We start from the raw sequence: 12355 nt of genomic DNA, 5'->3' as shown, positions 1-12355 counted from the left end.
TATATATTTTTGCCCCCATTCCTAAAATTTTCTGGGTCCGTCACTGCTACAAGGTAATGCCCTTCGGCCTGAAGAACGCAGGGGCCACATATCAAAGGTTGATGAACAAGATATTCGGCGACATCATTGGCAAAACAGTGGAAGTCTACGTGGACGACATCCTTGCCAAGACCACCCGAACCGAAGACCTTCTGAGCGACCTGGAAAGCGTATTCACGGCTCTCCGACGACACGGCATGAGGCTCAACCCTCTCAAGTGCGCCTTTGCCATGGAGGCCGGAAAGTTCCAAGGATTCATGATAACCCAAAGGGGGATGGAAGCCAATCCTGAAAAATGCCAAGTAATACTCCAAATGAAGAGCTCGGGCTGCGTCAAAGACATCCAGAGACTGGCGGGAAGGCTCACCGCGCTATCTCGCTTCCTCGGGGCATCAGCTGCAAAGGCCCTACCTTTCTTCAACCTAATGAGAAAGGGAATAGCATTTGAATGGACCCCGGCATGCGAGGAAGCGTTCAACCATTTCAAAAAGATACTTGCAACATCGCCTGTGCTCGGTAAACCTGAGGTCGGAGAACCGCTCTACCTGTACCTGGCAGTAACGGATGATGCGCTGACGACGGTCTTGGTGCGGGAAAAAGCGAAAGCCCAACAACCAATTTACTTTGTGAGTAAAGCCCTGCAAGGAGTAGAACTTAGGTACAGCAAGTTAGAAAAACTGACACTAGCGCTCCTAACCTCTTCCCGCAGGCTACGGCAATACTTCCAAGGTCACCAAGTGGTCGTAAGAACGGACCAAGGAATTCGTCAAGTGCTCCAAAAACCCGACCTAGCGGGAAGGATGATGACTTGGGCCATCGAGCTGTCCCAATATGATTTAAGGTACGAGCCTCGACATGCAATCAAGGCGCAAGCAATGACAGACTTCCTGGTGGAAGTAACCAGAGACCCAACCGAGGACACGGGCACACGATGGAAGCTCCATGTAGACGGAGCCTCCAACCAGACGTCCGGGGGCACCGAGATCATCTTAGAAAGCCCAACCGGGGTCATTTACGAACAGTCGGTCAAGTTCGAGTTTCCAGTGTCGAACAACCAAGCAGAGTATGAAGCCCTCCTAGGCGGCTTGATCTTAGCCCAGGAAGTCGGGGCTACGAGGCTAGAAATATGCAGCGACTCACAGATCGTCACGTCGCAAGTGAATGGAAGCTACCAAGCTAGAGATTCGCTATTACAGAAGTACTTAGAGAGGGTTAAAGAACTGAGCAAACAGTTTGAGGAGGTCATGGTCCAACACGTTCCAAGGGAGAGGAACACACGGGCAGACCTCCTATCCAAGCTAGCGAGCACAAAACCTGGAACCGGCAACCGCTCCCTCATTCAAGGCATCACGAGAGAACCAGCGGTTGCCCTCCACCTGACCGAGATAAGCCCCTCCTGGATGGACTCCATCACTGATTTCTTGCAAAACAGCAAACTCCCTGGAAGCGAGAAGGAAGCTAAAATGTTAAGAAGGGAGGCTGCCAAATACACGGTCATACAGGGCCAACTATTCAAAAAGGGACTTAGCCAACCTCTGCTGAAGTGCCTACACCCCGACCAGACGGACTACGTGCTCAGAGAAATCCACGAGGGGTGCTGTGGTCACCACATCGGGGGCAAAGCCCTAGCAAGGAAGCTCATCCGAGCTGGATACTACTGGCCGTCAATGATGGAAGACTCCAAGGAGTTCGTGAAAAAATGCGTCAAGTGCCAAGAGAACGCTAATTTCCATAGAGCACCAGCCACTGAACTGAGCCTGATGACGTCCTCCCGACCCTTCGCATAGTGGGGAGTCGACCTCTTGGGACCTTTCCCGGTTGGCCCAGGGCAAGTCAAATATCTCATAGTCGCCGTCGACTATTACACCAAATGGATAGAAGCCGAGCCACTGGCCACTATCTCCTCGTCCAATTGTAAAAAGTTCATGTGGAGGCAGGTGATAACTCGATTCGGCATCGCGGAGGTCGTCATTTCAGACAACGGGACGCAATTCACCGATAAGAAGTTTGTAGAGTTCCTCGCCGGCTTGGGCATCAAACAGAAATTCTCCTCGATAGAGCACCCCCAGACAAACGGACAAGTCGAGTCCGCAAATAAGATCATCTTGCTGGGCCTCAAGAAGCGGCTAGACAACAAGAAAGGAGCGTGGGCTGATGAGCTCGCCTCAGTCCTCTTGTCCTACCGTAAAACCGAGCAGTCTGCCACGAGAGAAACCCTCTTCTGCCTGACATACGGGGTAGACGCAATGATACCCGTAGAGATCGGTGAGCCGAGCCCACGGTTACTTCTCAAAGGGGTGGAAGAAGCTGTAGAGAAGGACCTAGTAGATGAAACCAGGGAGAAGGCCCATCTGTCAGAAGTAGCACTAAAGCAAAGAATGGCCCTACGCTACAACACCAAAGTGCTCAAGAGAGATTTTGAGCGAAACGACCTCGTCCTACGGCGCAATGACATCAGCCTACCGACCCAAGGAGAAGGCAAACTGGCGACAAACTGGGAAGGCCCCTACAGGGTCAGAGAAGTGCTTGGCAAGGGCACCTACAAATTGGAGAGGTGATAAACCCATATTTTATGATGTATTTTGTACTCAATTTAAGTGATTTATTCAATCTTTCACCCACTTATTCATGTAAATTGCATGGTTTTACTTTCCCTTTCTTATTATGTGACATATGTGAAAAACATGTTTCCTATGCTTTAGAAATATTAAAATTAATCATCCTTTATTACCATTCGATGCCGTGATTTGTTTGTTGAGTGCTTTCAGGCTTTGTAGGGCAGGAATGACTTAAAGGATGGAAAGGAAACATACAAAAATGGAAGGAAAGCACAAAATGGAGTTTCTGAAGAAACTGGAAGTGACGCGTCCGCATAGACGACGCGAACACGTGCTTTGCACAAACTGACATCCGTGCGAACGCGCACATGACGCGAACGTGTGACTTGCACGAATTACAACTGACGCGGAAGCATGCCTGACGCGACCGCATGGAAGAGCAGAACTCCAGATGACGCGACTGCGTGACCCATGCGGACGCGTGACAGACGCCACGTGCAGAAATTGCAGAAAACGCCCCCAGCGATTTCTGGACCCTTTTTCGGCCCAATTCTAAATCCAGAAACACAGAATATGAGCTAGAGAATGGAGAAATCAAAAGAATATATCATACATTCACTTTACATATTTTAGATGTAGTTTTTAGAGGGAGAGGTTCTCTCCTCTCTCTTAGGTTTTAAGATTAGGACTCCTCTTAAAGTATTTATGATTTCAACTCCCTATCAGGTTCAATATTCCTTTTACTTTATATTTCTCTTTTACTTTCAGATACTTTAATGCTTTTACTTAATTACTTATGTTGCCAGATTGGCTTATGAACCATTCATGTTAGGATTTTCTTTATTTAATATAAATTGAGGTATTTCAGATTTATGATTCTTATTTAGCTTTTTATATTCTTGTCTTTAATTGATTAACTGGATACTCTTGAGTTATCAAAATTATCGTGATTGATAATTGTTATCCTTGCTAATTGAATTGAATTCTACTAACTCTAGTCTTTCCTTAGGAGTTGGCTAGGACTTGAGGATCTAACTAATTAGTTCACTTGACTTTCCTTTGCTTTAGAAAAGGTTAACTAAGTGGGATTAAAACTCAATTCTCATCACCATCGATAAGGATAACTAGGATAGGACTTCCGACTTTTCATACCTTGCCAAGAGTTTAATTAGATATTAATTTATTAATTCCTGCAATTTATTTTCCTTGTTCAAACCTTTCAAAACCCAAAATTCTACCTTTTTCCATAGCTAATAATAAGTCATACCTCCCTGCAATTTCTTGAAAAGATGACCCGAGGTTTGAATACTTCGGTTTATAAATTTTATTGGATTTGTTACTTGTGACAACCAAACGTTTGTACGAAAAGATTTTCTGCTGGTTTAGAAACTATACTTACAACGTGATCACTTTTATTCTTTACCGACATTAAATCCCCTTCGTCAAGAGGCTCGATGGAAGGGAGGTCCCGAGGACTTGGAACACGGGTAACCTGAGAAGGTTTTACCCCTAGATCAAGCAGGCCGGCCAGACGATCTAACGAACTTAATCACTTACCTTTGTATCTACCATGGTAACAGACTTGTTTAATTATCGGTTAATGTTTACTTGTCATTTCTACCAATTTTACTCCTATTTGTTCTCTTTCCTACTTACACATCATGCGACAACAAGTTTCACGATGCGTTAAACGGAACCATGATACGGCACCCCGGAACTGATCACCCCAGGGGCCACCTAAACCAAAGCCATTACAAACGGCTACAACGATAGCAAAAGGTCACGACCTGGCTCCGCCGAACTACCAACACAACAGTAAACAAACACGAGCGCAAAGCTCACACCAACAAAACGGTAACACGACGAAGTAAAATTGCTACCAGAGGCAGAGACGACGATAACAATAAGCCGACCAAGTGACTTTTAAAGTATAACAATATAAACAAGTTCTACAACAAAAACCACAAATCCATACAAAAACACAAGGCACAAGAGCTCATTTCTTCGGCATGTCAACAATCCTGTCATCCTTGATCGTCTTGAAAACTCCAATTGCTGATGTGTCAAAGTCGGGAGCCACGATCTTCACCCGGGCCTTAAGGGCCTCCTCAGTCATGAAGATCGCGTTCTTTTCCTGCTCTCTAGTCGCCTTATGTTTCTTCTTAAGCACCTAAACCTCAGCTTCAGCGACCTTAGCCGACGAGATGGCCACGTCACGCTCCTCCTCCAAGGCCACCACCCGACCTTGCGCGGCATTAAGTTGGCTCTCCAGAGTCATCTCCCGCTTGGTTAAATGGGAAACGGTCTCATCGGAGGCCTTCAACTTCTCCTCGGCGGACGCGGCCTTCTCCTCAGCAGCCTTCAGTTTCTTCCCTATCTCAGACAATTGCTCCTGAAGAGTTTCAACTTGAGTTTTGAATTCGTTATTGGCCTGAACAGCAGACTCGAGCTTCCTGTGCAGCGACTGCATCCCCGAAAACTCGAATTCAGCCTTCCGAGCTATTGCGGCACCGCGGAGAAGGGTACGGTACATCCACCTCGCCTGCCCCGAAAGTTCAGTGCCGAGGAAATGATCCTCTGTGCCGGGAAGTAGCTGCAAATCTATGAAGGTCCCGGCATCAAAGTTCCACTCCATTACGATGAGAACCCCCTCTGGGCTGGAGGAAGCCCTCTGCCTTTTGGGGGTGGGGATAAGCTTCAAATCGTCATCTTCTTGTTGAGCAGAGGACGAGTGCTCTGGGCCGGCCGCTTCCTCACGAATAGGAGAAACGCGCGTCCCGTCCGAATTCTTCTCCGTCATCTCGGTATCCCGAGGAGACGGCGTCGCCTGATCCTTGTTCTCAGAAGGGCCCTCTGGTTTCCCGTCAACCTTCTCGTCGGCTTTCTCCTTGTCACTGCCTGCCAAGAAGGTCTTGAACAAACCCTCAAGCCCTGTCACCGAAGCAGACATCTCCACTGCAACAAGCAAATAAACAAGTCAGTCGTGAAACCGGCACAATCAAGTGAAGCAGTAGCAACGCAAAAGAACAATAAAAAACAAGGCAAAACAGCTCACAAATATAGTTCCTGCCGACCTCCCGGTCACCCATCAAAAGGTGGGGGTTCACGTGATTCTTCCCAAAAACCGCCAACAGTATGTCGGCAACCTTTTTGTCCACAGCGGACAACCCCTTATAAGACACCTTAATGAATGTGTTAGACCCCGCCCCAAAGCTCCAGTACATCAGAATGAGGCACTCCCCTTCTAACGACAACCAAAAGGGGTGACGACCCTTGACCGGACGCACCTTAAAGTATTTATCTTTAAACCCATGGTAAGAGTCCTCGAACAAACCAAAGATCCTCCGCCCCTGGGCAGAGCAGAAGGACATGAACCCTTTTCTCGCTTTCCCCTCCCTAGAAGGATTCGTGAGGTTGAAGAAAAAGAGGAAGACATCGACAGATACCGGCAGCTCTAGATATTCACACACCATCTCGAAACAGCGGATGGAAGCCCAACTATTCGGATGCAGCTGCGACGGCGACACGGATATCCGGCCAAGGAGCGCCATTTAAAACGCGGAAAATGGGATGCGAACCCCCACCTGGGTGAACATGGCTTTGTAAAACCAGATCCAATCGGCAACCCGAGGGGAGTGGAAGTTAATTTCGTATAGTCGTTCGCTGGGGGCAGGAACAAAGACGTCGTAATTGGCTTCCTCGTCTGTCCCTCCGCACAAGTACTCGCCTTGGCGGAACTCCGTTTGCTCCTCTAGGCCCATTTGATTAGGAGAGTCTTTTAAGTCGGAAACAACCCAAGCATAAGGATTGTAGCTCGCGGCGGAGGTAGAAGTCCGTGAGACGACGCGAGGCATACCTACAGTGGGGTTACCACTCGGTTAGTCTACCAGGTCGGGAGCTCAGAAAAACCCAGAAACTACACTTAACCTATCCAAATGACCAAAAGCAAGAATGGTTAAAGCGCAATCCAAGTAAAGAAAGTGGACACCCTAGAATGGTAACCCCCTAACGCACCTACTTAACGCTAAAAGGTCACTTATCAAACAAGGAGCAAAAACAAACAGCAAGCAGCAAACGCGCAAAAAGAACTAATGATGAAGATAAAAGGCAGTTGAAGCAAAAAAAAGAAGGGATTAATGTTTACCTGGATTAGTTGCAAAGACTTGAAAGAGAAAGAAATGCACAGGGATGCAGAAGTGAAGCTTTGGAACACTTGGGAGAGAAGAAGATGGAGATAGGAGAAGTGAAAATAGGAGAGAAAAACAAACGCAAACTGTTTAAAACTGCTACGCAAAGCGCGAAAGGATCGAGGGCATAATGGTCATTGCACACAGGATTTTCCAACCCATTATGAGCATTTAATTCCCGGTGCGAGGAACGAGGCGACAAACGGTCATCTCAGCAACAAACAGACACGCGCGCAGGGGGCACGTCCCCTCCACGGGCGGCCGACCTGACGACAACACGCGAAAGAAGAGATAACACGCCACCCACAGCCCTCACGACTATTGCTGGCGCGTTGGGGGCACTGTTACGGCCTGGCCCAAACCATTCACGGGCCGGCCCGACCCGAGCACTACCCGACCCGTACGGTCAGGTTCGACACGTCCAGTTGCCGACCTGGACACGCGTCCCTGACAGCTTTGCTACAGCTGTGCGAAGGAAGCATCGAAGAAGGTGGGCCTGTCATTGCAGGGCCCACCTCTGACACGGTATATATAGGGAAGGTCCTACCCTTCTCCCAAGGTACGTCACATACCAATCAACCCTTTTTCGCCTGCATACTTTGCTGACTAGAGCGTCGGTGTGTCTTTACAGGTGACACCCCCCTCACACGAAGTGCTCGGGACGTCGTCTACTCCAACCCGGTAACTTGCGACCAGGCGAGATCTCCCCCTCATCAACCAGGACACTAATTCGATCCGTCCGGTATCCGACCTACCGAACACGTTTATATACCCCAAATACAAGAGTATAATTAGGATATAAATAGAGAAACTAATTAGGCTATAAATAGAAAAACTAAATATACACTTAACAAAGATGATATACACAATTTATCAGAATATATTTATCATATATTCTAACAGTCAATAATAAAAATAAAAAATATATCAATAAATCACTCCATCATCCTATATTTTATAGTAGTCCTTGAGATAAATGTCTTACTCTAATTTGGTTCTTGAAATTCTAATTGCGCTATTATAGTATGCAAAATTGATTTTCAAATATCATAGTGGTTTCTTGATTCATTTTTAGTAGTGACTTAGCAAACAGAGTGATACTAACACTCCCGTGCCACGCTGAACACAAATGAAGCGACACAGTTTGTTTTTAACTCCCAACTTTGTGCAAACCGATTTAAATGTCATCATATATCAAAACAAAGCCATTTCTACTTTCATTGGGGCTGCCAAAAGCAAATGATATCGTTTCACTCATGTCCAATATAGTATTAGAGTACTAACTCATTATTTCGTTTGATGAGTCACTGCTAGAAAAGGGATCGAAAGACTATTATGGTGCACAAAGATCAATTTCGGAGATGATAACAGTGTAATTGAAATTTTAGAAACCAAATTGGCATAACGCATGAATCTTAGGGATCATCACTTTGGGAATTTAGTCCCAAATTGATCCTTTAAAAATATTAAATCAAACATTTTGGTTTATAACAAATATTTATTATCTATAAGTCTACCATAATTATTTTTTTTGAATAAATTAGTTCTTTTGTCGTTCTAAAAAAGACTAATTTGTTATATAGTAATCTTTTTTGGGATCAATTGTATGTATAATAAAATTTATTAGAAACTTAGTTGTTTTATACATATTAAAAATTTAAATCAAAATGATAAAAGACTAATCTATCTTAAATGAGTAATATAATTGTTGGGAATGTTTAATATATAAAAAAATGTTAGAAAATAAAATGTTCGATTTTACAATTTTTTAAAAATCAATTATGTATTTTTTTGGGTGACTAATCAATTTATGTATTTACTCTTTTAGATTTAATTTCATTGTTTACTTTTACCAATAGTCTATTTTGCAAAGTTCTTAAATCAGACCAGACTGATCGGTTCGACTAAATTAACTATGAATCTGTCTTTTGACCGGTCTGGTTGATTTCCAAAACCTCCTTACAAAATATCAGTAAAAAATTGGCCGAACCGATAATTAACCTGTGAACCGGCTGAGCTGGCCCGATTTTTTGAAGGTCTGATTCACTATTCAACATCAAAATGGTGTCGTTTTGATCCCAAAAGAAAAAAATGAAAACCCAAATGCCAAACAGGCAGAAGACTGGAAGCAGAATACCCAACGCCTCCCTCTCTCTTCTCTCTTACTAAAATCCAATCCTAATTTGTGTAATCTTATTAGAGCAAATAGAAAAGCCATGCTTCCACCATCATCCGCTACCACTATTGGCATCAACGGTAAAAACCAACGATTGCCATCCTCACCATTTGAAGTGTAAACTCCGAGTAAATAGTAAATAGTTAGTGAATAAATTAATTATTAATCAAAGTGATTAAAAATGGGATTTGATAGTTTAATGTGATAGAGAAAATTAAAACATAAATTTTGACACCAATTTTAAAAAATTTGGCCCAAGATTGAGCCGAACCGGGCGAACCGGACCCAAGGCCCAATTAAGCCCAACAACACTCAATTAAAACACAGCTTCCCCTTCCTCCTTACCTTTTCATTCATGGTGGAAACTGAAATATTCTTGGAGAAGAACTTAAACCCTAAGGTTTGATTCAAACCTCCATAACTTTCCACTCCAAGCTCCGATCGCCGCACCATTTGCGACCACACGACCACTGCGTAGAGCTCTACGATTCTATTGGATCAATTTCATAGGTAAGCTTCAATCTCACCTCAGTTTCTCTACCCCTTTGATTTTCAAAAATTGTGAGCCTCTATGTTGAGATTTTGTCGATTTTGGTATTCTAGGTTCGTTTTAACTTGCGAAACTAGTTGGGTTTGGTTCATTTGGTCTTTGGGTACCCATTAACTCTACTCAATCCTTTGATTTAGTGTATTGAGAATTAAATTTTGGATATATATATATATATATATATATATATATATATATATATATATATATATATGTGTTATATATATATTAAGTGTGTATGTATGAATGATATGAAGTCTTTGGAGTCATTGGAAGCTTGATTGAATACTTGGTGGATATTAGAGCTGAATTCTTGGTGATTGAAACTTTTCCCTTTTTGCCTAAGTGGGTTGCTTTGGATAATACGTGAAAATTGGTCAAGGTACGGTTTAGGTTTCTCGTATTTAATATTTAATGTTCTGTGAAAGCTTAGGCTAGATGACCATATGGTAGGTTGGAATGCACGATTGTGTTTAATGCTTAGTAAAACTTATGATGGATGTTGAATGAGTATGAGAGAGGTTGGATGGTTATTGCTTGTGGTTGATGATGTTGTAGTAAGGAGTTATGGATATGAGTTATTATTGTTATTTAATTAATTAATGTTTAATGCTATTTTGAATCTGGATTGTTGGATTGGAATGGTTGAAATGAAGTGTTGTATGATATGTAAATTGTTTACTTTGATGTGGTATCTTGAACAAGGTTGGGTTGTGGCTTGTTGTTGATATTGGTGTTGGAATCCTAAATGATAAATTAATGAGGTTTACTAATGTATGAAAATGAAGGTAAGGTGTGGTGGTTTGTTGGTAAATCTTGTTAATTAGGTAATGAATGTTTGGTATGAGATGATGTGTATATTGAGGTATATTTGTTTGAGGTAAGGTGTGGAGGTATTGGTATTTTTAAATGGTGTGTGGTTGTGTTGAATATGAGTAAAGAAAGTGGGATTGAGTTTAGTCTTTGTGAAAATTTGAGGTTTGAGCCTTTTGTGCAAAGTTGGTTTTTGGCCGAACTTCGGTGAGTCATAACTTGGCTTCCGGACCCCCAAATGGTTTCAAACTTATTTTATGTGAAAATTGGGTCCGTTAAACTTATGCTGTTCGAAAAACGGATGAAAAATGATTTAAAACGAAAAAGTTATGCGTGTCAAAAGTTTGAGGTTAGAAATTAAAATTCTCCAGCTTTTGAAACTTAGTGAAATTTTTGGAAAAACGCATGTCCACGCATACGCGTGGCCCACGCGTACGCATATACCCCCTTCGCGGACAAACGCTACTACCTGGTTTGCATGCGTACGCATAATCAGGGGATGCGTACGTGTCTTGGCCTAAACGCGTATCGACGCGTACGCGTGACCCACGCGTAAGCGTGGCCCCGTTTTTAGCAAAAATAGATTCTGTGTTTTAAAGCTCAAACTCGAACCTCTAGATTTCTATTTTCATTTCTTTAGTCTAAATATTGTTAGTAAGCTTAACAATAGGATGAAGCTAGGAAAAATGAGGTAACTTAGAGACGAAGGAAGATAACTAAACTAAGGATTGGAGAAGATGGCTTTTGTTTTGATAAGATTATGGAAGAAAGATATATGAGGCAGTTAAAAGAATAATGTAATAGTGAGATTAATGAATGAGATAATCGTGGACATTAACGAAATGAGGACGATGAGACAAGTTATGAATTTATAATTGTGTATCATAAAATATAAGAGGAATGAGTAAATGCTTATGATTTATTGAGAAAGTGCAGTAGTGTCGTAAGTATGCCGGAGATGCATATGTAAGCTGAAGATTGAACATTATTGAGCTTGGGGTGTTGTCTCTCCCATGTCAGCCAGGGATTAGTCCTATGGATAACATTGAGCTTGGGGTATTGTTTCCCCCATGTTAGCTTGGGATATTGTTTTCCCCATATCAGCTTGGGGTGTTGTCTCTTCTCCCCATGTCAGCTTGGGATTCGTCCCAGAGATATTATTGAGCTTGGGGGCGTTCTCTTTCCCATGTCAGCTTGGGAATTCTCTCCATGGTGTATTTTTGAGCTTGAGAACATGTCGGGATGGCTACGTAACCAACAGTTGATATCAACAACCATAGGACACACATGCATCATGTGCATATTGTTTGAATTGCTTATTTGTGAACTATTTGAGAATGCCTACGTGATTATAACATGCTATTTGTTTTACTTATTATCTGTATTACTTGTAAGTTACGTGTGTTTGTCTTGTTTGCTTATTTGTCTGTGTAAACTAATCGGAGATGGAGGAACGTAGGAAATGGTGGAAAAGACTTAGTATTAAGGTCAGGTTTAAGCTAGACTTAGATATTCTTAGAAGACCACCCTGATTTATGGTTTCTGTTTAGTTCTTTAAGTTTTATAATTTGAGTGTCGACGTTTTAGGATTGCCTCTGGCATTCCTAGGACCTTATATATTACGTGCGTGGCACATTTACCATGCTGAGAACATCTGGTTCTCACCCCATACTGTGTTGTGTTTTTCAGATGCAGGTCGAGAGACTCCTCGCTAGGCGTCTGGATTTCTGAAGCGGAGCAGTTTCTGGGTTCTTTTGTTATGTAGCTTATGTATATATATACTTAGCTTTCTCTCTGATAAACTTGTTTATTTTGTTCCTCTTAGAGGTTAAAGGAGAGCTAGGATTTTACCTATGTATTTGGGGTTTTTGGGATATGTATATATGTAGTTAAATATTCTCTGGCCAGCCTTGACTTCGCAGGCTGAGTTAGGAGATAGTTATTCTATATCCTTGACTCTCTATTCACATTTTTTGTCTATTTATACTTATTATCTTTAGATTTCTTAGCACGCAAGTTATCTCGTTTCCTGAGC

The 12355-nt window shown here is 42.8% G+C and overlaps 1 protein-coding gene across 1 annotated transcript; it reads left to right on the top strand.

The window, feature by feature from the left end:
- Nucleotides 1-353: 353 nt before the first annotated feature.
- On the top strand, nt 354-1826 carry LOC112763039 (uncharacterized). The gene has a single exon (XM_025808813.1). The coding sequence runs from the start codon at nt 354-356 to the stop codon at nt 1824-1826; it is 1473 nt and encodes a 490-aa protein (XP_025664598.1).
- Nucleotides 1827-12355: the final 10529 nt, after the last annotated feature.

The sequence above is a fragment of the Arachis hypogaea genome, chromosome 17 (assembly GCF_003086295.3).
Source record: "Arachis hypogaea cultivar Tifrunner chromosome 17, arahy.Tifrunner.gnm2.J5K5, whole genome shotgun sequence".
NCBI lineage: Eukaryota > Viridiplantae > Streptophyta > Magnoliopsida > Fabales > Fabaceae > Arachis > Arachis hypogaea.
The sequence above is the reverse complement of the archived record's forward strand: the minus strand, read 5'-3'. Positions and strand labels throughout refer to the sequence as shown.